This window comes from Rhinatrema bivittatum, chromosome 13 (assembly GCF_901001135.1).
Source record: "Rhinatrema bivittatum chromosome 13, aRhiBiv1.1, whole genome shotgun sequence".
NCBI classification, from domain to species: Eukaryota; Metazoa; Chordata; class Amphibia; order Gymnophiona; family Rhinatrematidae; genus Rhinatrema; species Rhinatrema bivittatum.
The window spans coordinates 24,724,734-24,743,602 of NC_042627.1; the positions used below are offsets into that span (position 1 = coordinate 24,724,734).

An 18,869-nucleotide genomic window follows, 5' to 3' on the forward strand; every position below is an offset into this window, starting at 1 on the left:
GCGGTGGAGTCCAAATCCCTCTATCCCAGGTAAAGAGTAAAACGTTAGCAGCACCGTGCCAGAGCCCAGTTCAGAGGATCTCCAAGCCAGAGTTCCAGAAGCTCCATGGGAAGCTTCTTCTGTCTGCTGAGCCTCCTAGAAACGAATTCCACTAACTTTCCAAAGAATCTGGTTTTGTGTTTCATGTCTTTTATTTGAGGAGCGGTCCTGAAAGCAAACATTATTCAACTTTTGGACAGGGGGTTTCATCCCTTCCAGATAAAATCATCTGTCATTCCAACCGGATTCTGTGATCTCCTCCCTTTCTTTGATTGACTCCCCAGCCTCTTATATCTTCTCTCTCCCAAGACTTCTTTGAAGGTTTGTGCTTGGACGAAACAGAGAGGGGAGATGCTGTACTGGGAGAGCGTTACTGTCCTCTGCTGCTGCTGCTGGCACTGTACTAATGCTGATAATTAAGAAAGAGTTTTAAGGTCAAACAACCCATTTTATTTTTCTTTATAGGGCGTCTTGTGGCACAACCAGGATGTTCCCAAAGAGCTGTTGGAGTTTCTCAAGGTTAAACATTTTCAGCAAAGCAGTAAACACTGCAGCTTAGAGTGAGTGCTCGACCTATGTTGTAGTACGACTGGTATTCTCATGACCCAGTAGGGGTGGAGCGGGCATGACCTATAAGGCAGCGTAGGCAGTTACCTGGGGGTGGCAAAAAAAAAAAAAAACCCTGCTTCTGCAGAAATACCTTCCACTCTCCCCAGCAGTATTGAATATTACCTTGTTCAGTCCCAGCAGAGGCTCTGCTTTCAGCAGTTGTGTTTATTTCTGTTGGCCCTGCCCCAACTTCTCTTGGACAACAACTCAGAGGGGAGGTTTTGGGATCCTCCAACAATCCCACGCAGGAGAGAGGGTCTTTCAAGGCCCTTAGTGTTCTTCTGGAGATCCTCTGCAGAAAATGCAGTAGCAAGAACAAAACACACCACCACCATCAGTGGTGCTCGAAAAATACAATCCTTTTCTGGCAACTTGGTTGTGGGTAAAATCACTGTGGATGTACTATAATGTAGTTCCTATTCAGTACAGGCTCAATCAGTAGCAACCCAAGCAGTAGGTACTTTTGGTCAGGAAAAGTCCTTCCTGGGCATTTCAGCTGGAAGCACCTGCACTTCTGGATGCCTGTAGAGAAAAGCAGATGAGCCGCCTCAGACAGAAACTCTATGGGACGCTTCCTTGCAAGGCAGCTTTCCCTCAGACTCCCCGCACTCATAAAGCCTCTCAGAAAACGCTCGTGAAGAAATCCCTTCTTGGTACAGGTGTATGGGCTTCACTCCTTTCCTCTTGAATCCTAACTCAGGGACTCAAAGCCAAAATCTCCCTAGTGTTGAAGGCCTGGGCACCACAACCACCTTCCCAGAACAGGAGGCAGAACAAGCAGTCCTGTCCCTTTTGGCGCAACTACTCTCTGGTACCCTCAGTTGAGAAAGATGCCCTGTTAAGAAGCCTGAATGACAGAACACGGACATTTCCCACTGGGGAATGCCAAACACCTTTTGCCACTCCTACTACTATGACCCTTACACTTGGGTCTGGCACCACCCCCCCTCCTCCCCGTTTTACATTTATTTGTTTTATTTTTACATTTCTCAGATGTCTTTCCAGAGGAGCTCGTGACACAGTACAGCAGAAACATGTAACTACAATAGTAAAATAAAACACACACAAATGCAATCAAATAAGAAAATAAAATCATAAACACCTCGTCACATAAATAATATCAAATTCTAAAAATACTATACACAGAAAGATTTTGTCTAAAACAAATAATTCAGTTAATACAGAAACCGATCAAGACTTTCCTTTAAATGTTCTTGAAAAGCCCAGTCAATGAGAGATGTTACATAAATTATTATATTCCTTACAAAATATCTTTGTGCACGGTGCAACCCACGTGTGAAATCTGAATACAGCACGAGATTTTCTTTTGACAGGGGAGATTTATGTGCAGTCCATCTTTATAAATAGCTGACTTCTTAATACCAGTACTCAAGTTGTGCCAAAAACAAATGACACGTGAGCTTTAAACACACAAGCTATTTATGGACGCAAAAATGTGCTAGAAATGGAACCTTCTCTCTTTCCACACACCCTTGCAATCCGCTAAGGAATGCATCGGAGAGAGCTAGAAAGGGCAAAGCCCAAGTGGTCCTGCTTCTTGCATTGATTAAAAATGGATGACATTCTAGAAAGCTTAGGGGGAAAGCCCCCAGGCTTGGCTCAGATATGGTTGTCCTCTCTGTCCATGGACAGGCTGATCAGGCCTGGCTTTCTGAAACCACATTCCAATGTATTCTGGAGCTTTTAATAGAACAAGTCTGTGTGATAGAATGGGGTTTAAGAAATGTAGAGCTGGATCCGCTAATGAGGGCTGTGGCCTCTCTCTCTTGTTCACGTGATCTTTTCTAGGTTGTAGGTTCTGGCTGAATTGTTGGCATTAATTCTAATGCATCATCCCAGCCAATAAATCGCTTCAGGCACCAAACGGTTAAAGAAATGGAAGCTTTTGGCTCTGATTTATGCTCCTGTTCAGTGCTAGTGATAACACATATGAGCATGTGTGCTTAGGTGCTCCATTATTCACCAGTATTTCTTCTTTGCTTTTCAGCTCACTGACAGAGTTAACATCTGAGGAAACCAGGTATATTGAAGCATTTTCTTATGTTTATTTTAGGCTGTCTACTCCCGCTTTTTGTTGAACTCATGCGTGCACAGTGACCCCTCCCAAACCCCCCTCCCCCCAAAAAGATAGCATGAATGTGATAACTAAAGGTAGATTGAGACATTACTACTTACCTGATAATTTCCTTTTCCATAGACCAGACAGATGAATTTTAGGACCAGTGGGTTATGCACCTCTACCAGCAGATGGAGATGGAGCAAAACTGACGTTGCAGTATATATAGTCCTGCAGTGACACCAGCATGCAAGTATTCTCTTCAAAAGCCAACTGTGGACAGGCTAGCAAAAACTTGATTAATAACAGATCACCTTTACAGTACTCAACCAACAGGAAACACAGAGCTCAGACAAAGAATGTATTAACACTAGTCTAGGGACTGGAGTAACACTTACCAGTAACCCTGGAACACTTAGCCACGCAGGAGGACCATAGTACAATCATTCGGCAGCCAAGGGTGGGAAGCTGCATTCATTTGTCTGGTCTAAGAAAAAGGAAATTCAGGTACGTAGTAATTTCTCATTTTCTAGCACCCAGACAGATGAATTCAAAACCAGTGGGATGTACCCAAGTTACTCCCAAATAGTGCAGGAGGCCACCTGCGGTCCTGTCAAAACTGCACATGCAATGGCTGTGTCCTCCCGGGCCTGCACATCCAGATGACAATATCTGGTAAAGGTGCATAAGAAGGACCACGTCGCAGCTCAGCAAATGGTGATGGAAGACAATCTAACTTCCGCCCATGACACTGCCCGAACCCTAGTGGAATGAGCCCTAACCTGACTAGGTAATGGCTTTTCAGCATCCACATACACTGCTATGACTACCTCCTTAATTCAGCGAGCTATTGTAGCCCATGAAGCCGGCTTGCCCTGTTTATCTCTACCATGAAAGACAAATGGGCAACCTATCTAATGGAAGGTTTAGAAACCTCCAGCTACCTCACGATATATGTTTCTTGACATCCAAGGGCCGCAACAGGAGATATTCCTACGCGTCTTTCCTTATCCAGAGATGGCAGGGAAATGCACTGATTCAAGGGAAAATCTGAGACCACTTTTGGAAAAAAAGGAAGGAACAGTACGCAGCTGTATCGTCCCTGGAGTCACCCGAAGGAATGACTCCCAGCAAGACAAGGCCTGCAGCTCAGATATGACGCACAGAACAAATCAGCACAAGAAACATAGTTTTCAAGGTCAGTAACCACAAGGAAAGGCTGTGCATTGGTCAAAACATCAGCTCCACCAAGAAATCCAAGACCAGATTAAAACTTCACAAGGGTACCAGTAACTGCAAGGGAGGATGGAGATGTTTCACTCCTTTCAAGAAATGGGCAACATCTGGATGAGCTGATAAAGATTCACCATTCACCTGACCCCCTGAAACAGGCAAGAGCGCTACTTCTATCTTTAGGGAATTAAGGGCCAATCCTTTATTCAATCCAGCCTGCAAAAATTCCAAAATGAGTGTGATCTTAACTGAACAAGGAAGCACTGCTTGATCTTCACACCAAGCCTCAAAACATGCGCCAAACCCCCACATAGGCTAAGGAAGTGGAGAACTTTCTTGCTCATAACAAGGTGGCAATTACTACAGTAGAATATCCATGCTTCAGCAAGCAAGCCCTCTCAAAGGCCAATACCATAAGTCAAAACAGAGTCAGATCTTCATGAAGAACAGGTGCCTGCTGCAACAGATTCCTGTACACCGGAAACTGGAGAGGGGAGTCTACCAGGAGCATTGCAGATCTGCATACCATGGTCTCCTGGGCCAATCTAGTGCCACCAAAAGCACAATCCCTCTGTGACCCTTGACTCTCTGAACTATTCTGCTCAACATGGGCCACGGGGAAAGGCATACAGCAGCTTGTCCTCCAGCCAGTTCTGCACAAGAGTATTGTTACCCAAGGACTTCGGATCTCTCTTGTGACTGAACAATTGAACTTTTGCATTGCAAGAAGTCGCCAGCAGGTCTAGAAATGGAAGGCCCCAGTGATCCTTTATCAGCTGAAACACCGCGTCTGACAATACCCATTCTCCTGGGTCCAGACTCTCCCTGCTGATAAAGTCTGCTCCTACATACTCTCTTTCCTGCAATGTGCAAGGCCGAGATCTCCTGAAGAAGCACTTCCACCCAGTCCATAAGTTGGTCTATCTCCTGCGATACTCGCTGGCTCTTGGTTCCTCCCTGCAGATTGATGTAAGCTACTGTTTTTGCATTGTCTGACATTATCCGGACTGCTCGACCTTGCAACTTGCCGCTGAACTGCAAGCAAGCCAACCAGATCGCCCGGGCTTCCAGCCGATTGATGTTCCAGAGAAACTCTTCTGCACTCCAGTACGCTTGCGCTAGTAGTTCCTGACAGTGAGCTTCCCAACCCTGGAGGTTCACATCTGTCGTGAGTACTAACCAGTCTAGTGATTTTAGGCAAATTTCCATTTCTTAGATGATCACTTGTAACCACCACTGTAGTTAAGAGCAGACCTCCATTGGCAGGGGGAGCCGAATCGAATAGTCCTGAGACTGGGGGCTCCAATGAGACATTAGGGAGCACTGAAGAGAATGCATATGCACCCTCGCCCACAGCACCACTTTTAGAGTTGCCACCATCAACCCTGTAGATAGGACCATACTGTCGGGCGTATAGTGTTCATCAACAGATGCATCTGTTCCATCAACATCTGAATATGAGCTTCTGGTAGGAAAACCTTTCCCTGCTTCGTGCTGAACAAAACACCCAGATACTTTGAGATGGCTGAAGACTGGTCTTGGCTAGGTTCACCACTGAACCGAGCTCCTGCAACAGGGAGATCACCTTGCAGATCACCAAGCAGCTATCTTCTAGAGACTTGGCCCAAATCAGCCAGTCGTCCAAATATGTGCATACCAGGATCCCATCATCTCTCAACTCTGCTGCCACCACCATAACCTTGGAAAAAGTTCTGAGAGTTGTGGCCAGACCAAAAAGCAGTGCTCAAAACTGATAATGGCACCCCGTGAAACGCAGAAAACAGTGCTCCAATCTGATGGGAATATATCTGACCTTCTTGGACAGATGCAAGGAGGACAGAAATTCCGACTGCACAGCCATTATCACCGAGCGCGATGTTTCCAGGTGAAAATGACTCGCCTGCAAATGACTGTTGACCCCCTTAAGATCCAGGCTGCGATGAAAGGAGCCTTCCTACTTGGGCACAATGAAATAAAGGGAATATCAGCCTGTATTTTCTTGAGACGTAGGCACTTGGACCACAGTCCTCAGACTGAGGAGCCTCGAGAGAGTAGACTCCACCGCCTGCTTCTTCTGCGGGACGTGGCAGGATGACACCATGAATATGTCCCAAGGAACACTGCGAAACTCCAGCCCATATTCCTGCCGTATCACCTTCAGGACCCACTGAGCCGATGTGATTTCAACTCACCTCTGAAAAAGGAGGGAGAGACCCCCTATTTCCTGTTCCTGGGGGTGGGTCGGCAAATCTTCAATGGGAGGCTCAGGAGGTTCCACTGTCTGCCTGGGCTGTCTCAGATGAATGGACTGAGACCTACTGAAAGGCAAGTCCTCTATAGGGTCAAACGCTTGAAACCCCTGGCATGAGCCCTCCTGCCAAAGGAGCACGGCATCTGCTTCTTATCCTCCAGCAATCGAGGAACTGGGGATTCTCCTCACTTACTGGCCAATTTCTCCAACTTGCTTCCAAACAAGAGTGAGCCTTTAAAGGGCAATTTCATAAGGTTAGCTTTTGAAGTTGCATCGGCCGACCAATTTCTCAGCTATAACTGACACCTGGCCACTATTACCGAAGCCACCCTTCTGGCTGAGGTGCAGACCATATTGCAGCTCGCAACTGCTAAAAAGGTGGCTGCTGATTCCATAACGGCCCTGGAATTCACACCAGATTCATCGACCTCCTAAGAGAGAAGTAAACAAGTGCGAGCCACCAGGGATCAAGAAGCTATCTGCAAGGTCATTGCCACTGCTTCAAATGCTTAAGGATGGCCTCAATACGCTTATCTTCCAAAACCCGACCCCCTTTGAAATTAGCCTCTGGGGCATCCTACTCCAATAGCAATCAATTTTTGATTGGCCTCCATAACAGGGAAAAAACAAGAGGCTTTACGCAAAGAAACCAAAATGGGATTTTTCTTTGGCTCAGACATGGAATCTGCCCCAGGTACCCCCAAGCATCTTCAGCGTCTGGGAAATCAGAGCCATTAGCCGAGCTCTGAGGAAGAACTGCAACATTGTCCTATACGGTTCCAGTCCCTGAGGAATTTCCCCAGCCTCCAGAAAGTCAGGATCGGCCTTATCATTAGTGCCATCCAGATTCCTAACGGGAGGACCTGCTGCCAATCTAGGTGTGCTTCGGCTCTTAACAATAGTCTCCAGCTGTGGGGGGAGAGGGCATATACCGGCACCGCCATGCTGTGCACCGCCTGCGACTCTGACCTGACAGGACTGGATGGGGCTGAGGACTGCACCTGAAAGGGATTGCAATCCTTGAAAAAATTCTCCCCAAGAAATGGCAGAAGGATCCATGCCAGAACCAGAAGGCACCTGTGCTGTACCCACTGAGTTACCTTCCCCTGCCGATGAACCAGTTAAGGGAGTTCCCAGGTCAGGTGCCCCTCCTGACATGTCCTCACCCAGGCCATCATCAGGCTGGAAGAGCCAGGCTTAGTAACATCAGAGGAAGATAATTCTCCCATAGCCTCTAAGCAGCGCTGGCACACGTTAGAGGGCACGCCAGGCTGAGATGCCCGAATATGACAGGCAGCACAGAGGGAAAGGCACTTAGGTTTCTTAGTCACAGGCGCCATTAGTCTGTCAGTACACTTAGCAGGCGACTGAAGGTGTGTGGCCAGCTGAATTCACGCTGTAAAATTTAGGTGCACAAAATTTGTGTCCCAAGGCTAGGCATCGCAAAACTAGGTGCACTTCTCTTATTCCAAACTTAAGCACACAACCCATGTGGCCCAGATTGTCTGCACAGGCAGCACACACACACCTTGGATGCACGGCCAGATGCACTGGCACTCTTCGATGGCCCTGAAGAGGGCAGCCTAATGTGCAGAAAAAAAAAAAGTCCCACAAAAACACCACCACAGCCTACCATGCAGTGCACAGGAAAAAAAAGCCTAATAGTGGGGCCTAGCCCGCCAGGCTGCTCAACCCGCCAGGCTGCCCAAGACCCTTAACCTTCCTCAGGAGCAGGAACAAACATCAGCACTGTGGGCTGAGCATGGAGACCAGAGGAAGGGGAAAACCTTACAAACAACCCTTCTGCTCTGACTCTCTCTTTTTTTAAACCTTACCCGAGCTCGGCCTTTCCTAGCTGAATATAGAGACAGTCTCCAGCTGCGGGGGGAGAGGGCATATACCGGCACCGCCATGGTCTGCATCGTGCACCCCGCTGCCCTTCAACCGTTTTGTAAACAGCTAAGTCCACGCCAGCTGAGAAAAACAGCTCTTGGACCAAGGCACTCATCTGAGGGACTATGGAAATCCCAGGAAGTTTCAACTGGGGGAGGGACCATTTGATATCACTGCAGGAGAGCGGGACCAATTAAATCTCATTTTATTTCTCCTAAAATTTGAAGCACTCCCCAGCAGGGAGATGCACATTCCCCATCTGTTAGAGACCGAGCATGCTGGCAGGCTGGTGTCACTGCAGGACTATGTATACTGTAAAGTCAGTTTGCTCCATCTCCACCTGCTGGTAGAGGTGCATAACCCACTGGTCCTGAATTCACCTGGCTGGGTGCTAGGAAAAGCAGGATTGAAAACTGTTATAGACATTAGTCCTTAAATTTGTTTTCTAACGAAAGATGCAGTAGGCCAAAAACTTGACAACCTGTACACGCCAGATTCCCTTTTTCCTAGCTGGAGCAGCGCTCTGACAGCCTTGTCATGTTAGTAGATCGAAGTTGGGAATTCGGGATCCACTTAGCTGACACAGGGACATCTAATGGCCATAGGCTCTGGTGTGGGGGAGGGTTACAGGTCCTAAGGATAAATGCAAATTGTTGATTTGGGGGAGAAAGGGGGACATCACTGGCAGAGCAGGCTGCCAGTGAAAGTGACCAACATGGGGGCTGGGGTAATTGCTGTGCAGATGGCTGGATACACCAGTGGCCAGATACCCTACAGAAGATGGAATTGGTTAACTGTATTTAAGCAAGTTGCCCTTCTTGTATACAAATCTTTTCCTCTTTGGAAGCAGAAGTGGGGCTGGCCGTGAGCTATACGCTGGGGGCGTGTGATAGAGATGAGAATGTTAAATGGATGAGGGCAGTGGCAGACCAGCAAGGGGTGCTGGAGGGGCACTGATAAGATGCTCTGGCGGGGCTGCAGCAGGAGAGTCCTGGCCCAGAATCGCAGATAACAGCCTGACTCGTTACCCACAGTTCTGCGACCAGGACTAGATGCCGCAGCTGGTGCATTGGAATAGAAGAAAACGGGGGCTCCTGCTTCATCAGTGCTGGAAAATGTGTTTATTTTTTTTTTCCTTAACCTTGCATGCAGGATAGTACTGCCCCCTAGGGAACGCATGCTACACTTCCAGTCACCCTTTTCAAGCTTGCCCAATTACGAGTGAGTGAGTGATAGAAGGCTGGCCTTGTTAAGTTCCCATTCTGCCCCCTTCTCTGCTTTCTTGGCGTGGGTCTTTTAACACAGCAGTAACCAAAAACTGGCGAAAGGTCCAGCCATCACCTAGTGAATCAAAGTGAAAGAAGGAAGGACATGAACATTCAACTAAGAATTTCATTGTAGTTCAGACTAGGGAAGCTTCTGCTGGGACAGCATAAAGCCGACACAGGCCATGTTTCATGAAGACTGCAGCGGGAGGAAACCTAGCAAAGCAATAATTATAATATTTAAAATAGGAATATTGTAAAATAGACATCAAGCATCTGAAAAATAGGCAAGGCAACATATAAAAGATAATCAGTGTCTCCACACATCAATGAGCATTTTAAGAATGTAACGTGCAAGTTTACAAGGAAAAATTATCAAATATCAAATTACTGAGCCCATGCCATTTGGTTTATCTACTATGAAAAATATACATACAAAAGTGTGCTTACAGAAAACTAAAGCTTATGCTGGTCAATTTCACATTACAGCTGCTAAAATTTATATCTAAAGTGGTAAAAAAAACTCAACATTTTACATTTATTAAAATTTTAGTCACTTATTGCAAAAGGCCTAAGTGAAGTACAAAGTAGCATTCATAAAATCAAAATACTGTACAATAATGCAAAACTTTAAAACAACAAAAATACTATAGCTTGAAGTTGCTCTTCAAAATTCTCATAATAAGCCCACTATATATAGTAATAAGCTTTTTTAAACAGGAAGGTTTTTTTTAACAGACCACTGAATGTTTTTATACAAACACTGAGCCTGAGTTCCATAGAGAGAGAATTCCAGAGCACTAGAGCTGCGATGGAAAAAGCAGTCTTTCTAGTAAAACAGATGAGCACTTTTCAACGGTCGAGACAGGATCATATAAAAGTGCATCCAAACACAGATTATAAGCAAGCAGGCTTACTATCTAGCAAGGTGATGGCAGTCAGGCTGACACTGGCAGAGCTAACTATAACCAAGAAAGAAAATGTCAAACTTATAAGGAAAGAAAACATCATGTTTGTTTATTAATACTTGATTGATTGCAATTAATTGCAAATGTAAAACAAAGCAATGAACGTGATGAGAATTGTCGTACTGAGGAACGGACCGCCCATTAAACGACGTCAAGGGGGGAATTCCTTAGGTTAACAAAAATCAGCGTTGGCATGTAGGCAGCAGCATGATACAGCTTTCAGCGTACTGATGTGTATAAAACTGTAAACCAGGAACATCCATATAATGTCATCACCAAGGAGGCCTCAGTGTGACAGTTCACATCATGTTCGCCCCATTTTTTCCCTTATAATTTTGACATTTTCTTTCTTAGTTACCGTAAGCTGTCAGCCTGATTTTCAACTCCCGAGATTTAATTTTAATGGGTTTAGATCTCTAGTGAAATGAGAAGATATTGAACAAAATTCTTGTATGAACACAAGCAAAATAATGAAAAGCCTCGACAAATATTTAATATTCTATTAATTGACAATGATAGTTTCTGATAAGACCACATCTCTTAAGCAGATACTTATTGGGAGATGGCCACTTTCTCAACCAGATGGTTAACCTTCTCTATCAACCTCAACAGCATCCCTTATGCACACCAGTATAAATGTTGAAGGATACACAGCCTTCACTGCTTATTACTTAGCAGGTTCAGATGTAAAGGGAACAGTATTCAAGTCTGGTAAATTTAAGGAAAAAAAAACCAACCCATCTATTTTCCTAGCATGTATTGTAGACAGATGGATTCAGGACCAGTGGGTTATACTCCCCTGCCAACAGATGGAGACGGAGCAAGCTGACGTCACAGTATATATAACCCTGCAGTGACGCCAGCCTGCCAGTATTTTCCATCTCCAGCAGATGCTAGACATGCATCGCCCTATGGGGATTGCTTTGGTTTTTTTTGGAAGGAGAAATGTGAAATTTGACTTAAGGAAAAGAAAGCCCTGCTCTCCTGCAGTGATACCTAAAGGTCCCTCCCCCATTTGAGAATTACTGAGGCGATTTCTGTGGTCCTTCAGCGGTGCGTGCCATGGTCTGGTAGCTGAGCTTCCCAGTATGGACTTAGCTGCTCATTCAGCTGAAAGGCAGTGGGTGCAGGAGGCCGAGCGCAGCGGTGACAGCAGATGCCCCTCTCCCACCGTAGCTGGAGACCATCTCTGTACAGAGCCAGTAAGCGCGGAGCTCAGCTAAGTTTTTTTTTATTATTTTAATCTTTGAAAACAGAGTTAGAGAGGTTTTTAGGACTTCCTCCCGTCTCCATACTTGGTGTTCTGTTCCGACATTTGTTCCCTCTCCGGTTGGGGTTGGGGGACTGGGCAGCTAGACCATGCAGTTAGGTTTTTTTTTGCTTGCACCCTGCTTGTTGGCCACGGTGGCATTTGAGCACTTCTGTGCATGCTTTACTGCCCTTTAGAGGCCGTTGGTGTGCACAATGCGCTGGCTCTGCGCACGTACTGTGCGCTCAGTTTTGGGCACACCTTCTATACACGTAACTTTTGAACTGTTTTCAATGCTTTAGTTTTGGCACACAAGGTGTGCCGTGCCGGGCTTATTTCACTGCTGCTTAATTTTTGTGCACATAAATTTTTGAGCATGAACCATTCAGACTCACGTTTACCACCGCAATAGCAGCGGTAAAGAAGAAGCCTAAGCACCTTTCTCTTTGTGTGGCCTATCATATTAAGGCTTCTCAGCCTGACCTGTCTTTTAGCAGGTCAGCACTGTTCAGATGCTCAGGGCAAGTTGTCTTCCTCAAATTTTGCTAATCCTGGCTCCTCCCCTTCTGATGATGGATTGGTTTCGGCCTTGGCTGGAGGGACAGCAGACCTTGGTTCTCCCGTGGTGGGCACTTCCGCAGGCGAGGGTAGTTTGGTGGACCCAACTGCAGTTCCTTCTGGGTTTGGTCTAGATTTTTTTTTTTTTTTTTTTTTTTTTTTTATTTATTTATTTATTTATTTATTTATTTATTTATTTATCTATCTATCTATCTATCTAACTAACTAACTAACTAACTAACTAACTAACTAACTAACTAACTAACTAACTAACTAACTAACTAACTAACTAACTAACTAACTAACTAACTAACTAACTAACTAACTAACTAACTAACTAACTAACTAACTAACTAACTAACTAACTAACTAACTAACTATGCTTTTTCTTGGGTGGAATTTTTTTCAAGGCTTACAAGCTTTTGTTCAGGCACAGTCCTGTGTTTCATCCAATCCTGTCAGGTCTGACCCTCAGCCGGCGGCTCCTCCCTCTTCCAGTCCGATGCTAAAGCACCAGAGCTCACTGCAGCTCTCTGCACCTATTTCCGACGGGAACCCGGCTGGAAATGATGATGAGGCAGTTCCTGAGTCCCTGCAAGATGGGGAAATTCCTCTGGGACTGGAACTGTATCGAACCATGCTGCAGTTCTCTCAGAGATGAACATCCAGCCCTGTGTTCGCAGACTTTGAAGCAGCGAGGTTTTCCTGGTTCGGATGCTATGTCAGCACTGAAGAAGAATCCTGTTTTGGTTTCCTTGCATAAAGCCTCTTGTTTTTTCCCGGTGTTGGATGCCATTCAGGAATTGATTGATATTGAATGGGACGCCCCAGAGGCAAATTTTAAAAGGGATCAGACATTGGAAGGCCTGGACCCCCTCGATCCAGCTGTAAGAGCCGTTTTCATTTTCCCCAAAGTGGCTGCACTGGTATATACCGTCTCTAAGTGGACAACTGTTCGCGTGGATGGAGGAGCAGCTTTGAAGGATGTGCATGATAAGATGATTGAAGCTATCCTTAAGCAAGTCTTTGAAGCAGTGGTGATGACTTTACAGATCGCCTCTTGTTGTGCCCTAGTGGCACGATCTTGTCTGCTTCTCTCTCAGGAAGCTGATTCTGGAGTGAATTCCAGAGCGGTTATGGAACCCACTGCCAACTCTTTAGCTGATGTGGGCTGTGATTTGGTCTGTACCTCAGCCAGAGGAATGGCTCTGGTGGTAGCAGCCAGGCATCAACTATGGTTGTGAACTTGGTCAGCTGCCAGTCTCCAAAGCTAATCTTACAAAAATGCCTTTTAAAGGCTTGTTCTTGATTGGGAGAGAGTTGGAGAAATTAGCCCTCTCAAGAGCCAAACTATAAGACAGAACAGCATCGGATCCTCGTGACAAACCGGTCCCTGCTGCAGCAGATCCAAGTGCGGTGGAAAACAAAAGGGGAGTCTGTCGCTGGAGACCCCCCTCTTGTCTTCCACCGCATATGGATCTGCTGCAGCAGGGACCGGTTTGTCTTGAGGGCTCACTTGTTGAAGCGTAGATATTCTTCCACCATAATTTCCACCTTACTCCACATTTCGAAAGCTCTCCACGGCCTTAGCCTATGTGTGGATTTGGAGGGTATTTGATGCCTGGGGTGAAGAGTGTGACGTTCTTCCTCGTTCAGTTCATTCTGGATTTTTTTTTGCTGGACGGGTTGAATAAAGGATTGGCCCTTAATTCTTTGAAGATGCAGGTTGTTGGCTCTTGCCTGTTTCAGAGGCCTGGTGAATGAGGATTCCTTGTCTCAGCCTGATGTGGTCCATTTTTTGAAGGGAGTGAAGCATCTTAAGCCTCCTTTGAGGTTACCAGTTCCCTTGTGCAGTCTTTAACTTGGTGCTGGATTTTTTTGGCAGGCCCTACATTCTGACCACTGCACAGCCTTTCCTTGGGGTTAACCTTGAAGACAGTGTTCCTGGTGGTTATATGTTCTGCACGTCAAATCTCCAAGCTGCAGGTCTGGTCTTGTGGAGGGGGCCATTCCTTCGGGTGATGCCGGGAGTGTTACAGCTGCATACAGTCTCATCCTTTTTGCCCAAAGGGGTGTTGGTCTTTCATTTAAATCAATCAATCCATCTCCTTGCCATCTCTGGATAAGGTCAGGGATGCGGAGGACTATCACCTCCTGTGGCTCTTGGATGGCAAGAGACTTGTCAGGTGGTATTTGAGGTTTCTGCATCTTTCTGGAAAACAAATTGCCTGTTTTTCCTCCATGGAGGAAGTAAGCAGGGCACTGCAGCTTCACAGGCTACACGCACTCACTGGATTAAGGCAGTGGGCATGGCCATGTATGTGGATGCTGAGAAGCCATAGCCTGCTCAGGCAGTGTCATGGACAGAGTTTAGATTGTTGTCTCCTGTTGATATTGGCTGAGCTGACACACACTCCTCCTCCTTACACAGTTTTGCCAGGTTTTATTGCCTGGATGAGCAGGACCAGGAGGATGCACCCTTTGCAGGTGCAGTGTTGACTAGACTATGGGCAGCCTCTCTTTAGGGTGGACAGATGAACTCAGCTTCCCGGTCTCCACTGGCACATGAGTGTGTCAATAGTCCTCCTGTGGGGCTTTGGATCCCAAGGGATGACTGGTAAATGTTCATCCAGGCTATAGATTGGAGTACCTAGATTCTTACGTGAGTTCAGAGTTTCTTGTAGGTTGAGAACAGTTATGGGTACCTTTTTTTTTTTTGCTAGTCTGTCCACAGATGCTTTTGAAGCTAGGGTCACTGCAGTAAATATAGTGTGACATCAGCTTGCTCCATCTGCCAGCAGGGGAGCAATACCTCTGATCCTGAGTCCATATGGCTACACTTAAGGAAAACAAAATTATCAGGTAAGTAATTTCTCCACTTTGACAAAGTAGATAGACAGCTTCCACCTTTTAACAACAATGGAATGCACTCTATTACCCAACACAGGTCTGCTTCAGGGAAGTAAAAGAATTCCTCCTCACCTAATCCACAGAAACACCCTTTCTAATGCTGATGGAGCTGCTGCTTGTGTTTTTACTTATTACAGCCCCAGTGTTCTACTTTGCCACAGACCCGTGGTGGGCTTCCATAAGGACCCCTACGTTCTTCCTTCATGTACAGGTAAGGAAAAAGATTGCCTGTTGTGGAGCTGGACCTTGAATGCCCAGTTCTGCCTGTTAGTATTCTGATGCTTCATTTACGGAGTCTGATCGCTGAAGCAAGTTATCGTGAACATTTTCCAGCAGCTGTAAATGAGGCCTTTAGAATGCTACCTGCCCCTCTAAGGGACCTTAGGATAGGCAGCTGCCAGATGGTTTCCCTGCTGCTTCATATGCAGCCATTGCACAAGGACTGAAAACTAAAGCAATAAAAACGTTGCATCTGTAAGAAGGCTTATGTGTAACAGATGGGTTAAAACTGGAAACTCCTAATACAAATGAGTTACAAAGAACACAAAACAAAACTACTATGTTAGGCATCTGACAAGCACAAATCTGGACCACTGATTCATATTTTGGACTACTCAAGTGACTTCATTTTCATAACCAAACTCTCCTAAATATTCTTATTTGAGAGATTTATATGCAACCATAACTCAAATTTGTTTATTTTTAAAACCTATTCCACTTATTTAGGAAGGGTTAATCTAAACAAAATTACAATTATGACATGGACATCAGTAGTTGAACCCTGCCAGACAGACCCAACTGCTGGTGAGCATAGCCTGCCCAGTGTATTCAGTGAAATGTTTTCCCTACATTGATTTACTAATTATAACCAGCTAAACTCCCACCTCTGTTTGCCATGGTTTATAAAACAAGTGCATATGGTCGAGGATAAAAGCCTCAGGTACATTCTTGTGGCTGTTTGTCAAGATAGAGGAAAGACCAATAAGAAGTGCTGGAAATATTTATTACTGGAAACATGGACAACTAGTTGATGTCATCTTAGCACAGCTAACCAAGTCATGAACTGAATAACCAGGCACAAAAAACATTTTAATTGCTATAGAGTAGACAGAATTCTGTTTACAACTAATTTACCAAACTATTTTTACATATTGAATAGAAATAAGATAGTATAACACTGTAAACTAAAAGCTCCTGGCTGTTCGGGGGGGCTGGTAGAAGAGGTAGTTCCTGTTTTGGCAACAGTCAAGCCACCCAATGAGAATACAAAAGCCCTTAGCCTGGTTTTCCTATTGGCAGATATGATTGTACATACTGAAATATTGTTCCCTGCAGGAGAATGCCATAGAAGCCAGCCAGGCTCCCATCCACTTGGGCTTGGGTTCTCCAAGGATATAAGTAGTCCCTCCTTTTGAGAGGAAATGCAGAATAAGCACCATACATGTCTTGGTTTTGGTATGTATGTCAGAGCAGTTTACCTAAATCCCTTCTGCCTCTAAACTAAATGAATACCCTAGACAATTTATAGCATTTAAATAAGTGAAAGAAGAGAGAAAATACTGGCCTAAAATCCTAACTGCATCGTAGAGGCCATGTTTGCTACTCAATGTCTATTGACCAGATAAGCTCCATAAAACAGGGACTGGGTCATGCTACTATAGCACATTTATATAGTGCTCCAAGGTGGATGTAGCATTGTACAGAGTGAAGGTACTGTATGGATCCAAAATATTACAAAAAAAAAGTGTGTGTTTCTCAAAGCTGTAATGACAGATTCTAACAATCTCTCTTGTATATCAGAGTTGGCTAGCCCTGATTCACACTGAACTAGCATGGTGCTGCCTGATTCAGTATGTCAACTGTTGACTTCTAGGACTAGATTAGACATTTTCAGTTGAGTTGTATACTGTTTTGTCCTTTACATACTGAGAAACAATTTATGCACTATACTAAATTTCCCATCATAACCCCTTCAATTTGTACTGATCAATATTCAAGGTTTATAAGAGTGAGAAACACTTATCTGAGCATTTTGTTTGTTTAACATCTGTATGCACAGATACCTCCTATTGGGTTAATTTTTTTTTTTTCCCACTGAAGCATTTTTAAATTTTACTTTTTTTGCATAGAAAAATTACTAAAGTTTAACATTCTGAAAAAGCTTCTGTGTGCCATGTTGGCACTGTTCTGCTCCATGATGCCCTGTGCAAACAATTGTGTTTTAAGAACAGTAAATAAGGGAAGAGGATAATTTTATAACAGCCAGCGTGCTGAAAACACAGATTTCAACCCTAATTTTCAATGCAGATTTACATAAAGGCACTTTGAAAATGAGTGGGTACCCTGCAAAGCATACCCGTGCCTGCTTGGGAGTGGGTATAAATGTGTGCATACATTTACATGTCCACTTTTGAAAATCTAAAGTATGTGTGCAAGTGGTTTCCTCCTCTCCAGTTCTGCCCCTGGCACTGCCTTTTTCAAGTACTCATGCAAGTACTTCTATGCATACAAGCACCAGGGCCACTTCTGAAAAGCCCGTGTGTACATGTGTAAGACTGCCTTTCACATGTCAGTGCTTTTGAAAATTACATCGGTCTTATTTCTCAGTTTTACCCCCACTATTGCTGTGCTTTACTGGTGGAAGTATTAGGTAACAGTCTATGGCAACGAAACCCTCCTTTTGTAGAGTAAGGATGCAGGTGATTGCGTGCTGACAACAGGGACCAGGATTGTTACAGTATCGGGCATGCGAGGAGGGGGGGGGGCTGCGTTAACAACTTCCACAGTTATGATTTAACACGGGCCCACTTTTCTTTTCGGCCTTCCAGTGCAATCGGAAGCTGGCAACATAAGTCTTAATTTGCAAGGAGCATGGGATTTATCCCTTATGTCTAACCCAGTCACAGTCCTTGCCTGGAGCCCTATAGACTGGAGTTCCTTCTCCAGGGCTGCACTCATGGGTCTAAATGTAGCCAGTAGGTATTACCACTGTATAACGACTAACTCCCTTTCCTTAAGGGCATTCAATTCTTAGTTTGTGTCTGATCTGGCTGTAAACCATTTGAAACAAGGTAGACTGTTGACCACATTGGAAATACTTTTCTGTTAAGGATGAAATATTTGCTGTGTTGGTTTATTCAACTCTAAATGTGTAAGATGATTTAAAAGCACAGCTCCCCTCTTCTGCTGCAGATGTCCTTCCTGAGCTAGTTGTGGCTGGTGTACTAGAAGGACACTACAGGCTAGGCACCGGTAACAGAGTGAAGACTGCTACAAAGGTGCTGAAGTTACCTCCACCTCTTCGACAGCCAGGCCCATGACAGGGATAAGATCCTGCTGCACAGTAGTGAAATACCAGAAGCTTTCCAGCTAGACTCTAACTTCAGGACAATGGAGTGACTCACTACACAAGTGAGGGAGAGTTATTAGTCTTGGAAGTCCAAGTTCCTTCCAAAAAAAAAAAGAAAAAAGGTTTTTTTTCTTTACTGGACACAGCTTGCAAGGCTCAGTATAAGAATAAAACTAACATTGTATGCAGTACCACTATACTAGTCGAATAAGCTTTGAGAAGGACTGAGGCTAGGATTAAAAGCTTAGAGTGGTAGGCCGCATACCGCTCATGGTCTCCCAGTGATTTGCACAGTGGTGCACCTCCCAGACTGGTGCATGTTTGTCTTCTTTAAATAAAATTTTTTTTTGGTAACCAGTGTTCCTTCCTTCTGTTCAGAGGGGATTTTGACATCACCTGTAGATGTCCAACGCATGCTCTCACTCCAGCACAAGTCCACACAAAAAGCACACAAGCAACCAAATAAAA

The 18,869-nt window shown here is 45.0% G+C and overlaps 1 protein-coding gene across 6 annotated transcripts in view; it reads left to right on the forward strand.

The window, feature by feature from the left end:
• The window catches only part of SNX22 (sorting nexin 22), a 127,639-nt gene that overhangs the window by 24,813 nt on the left and 83,957 nt on the right, over window positions 1–18,869 (forward strand). For 3 of the 6 annotated variants that reach the window (XM_029574628.1, XM_029574630.1, XM_029574629.1), the window contains exons 4-6: window positions 505–599; window positions 2,657–2,689; window positions 15,190–15,263. In XM_029574628.1, the coding sequence (XP_029430488.1) occupies window positions 505–599; window positions 2,657–2,689; window positions 15,190–15,263 (202 nt within the window). The other 3 variants (XM_029574626.1, XM_029574631.1, XM_029574627.1) reach the window with 2 other exon arrangements.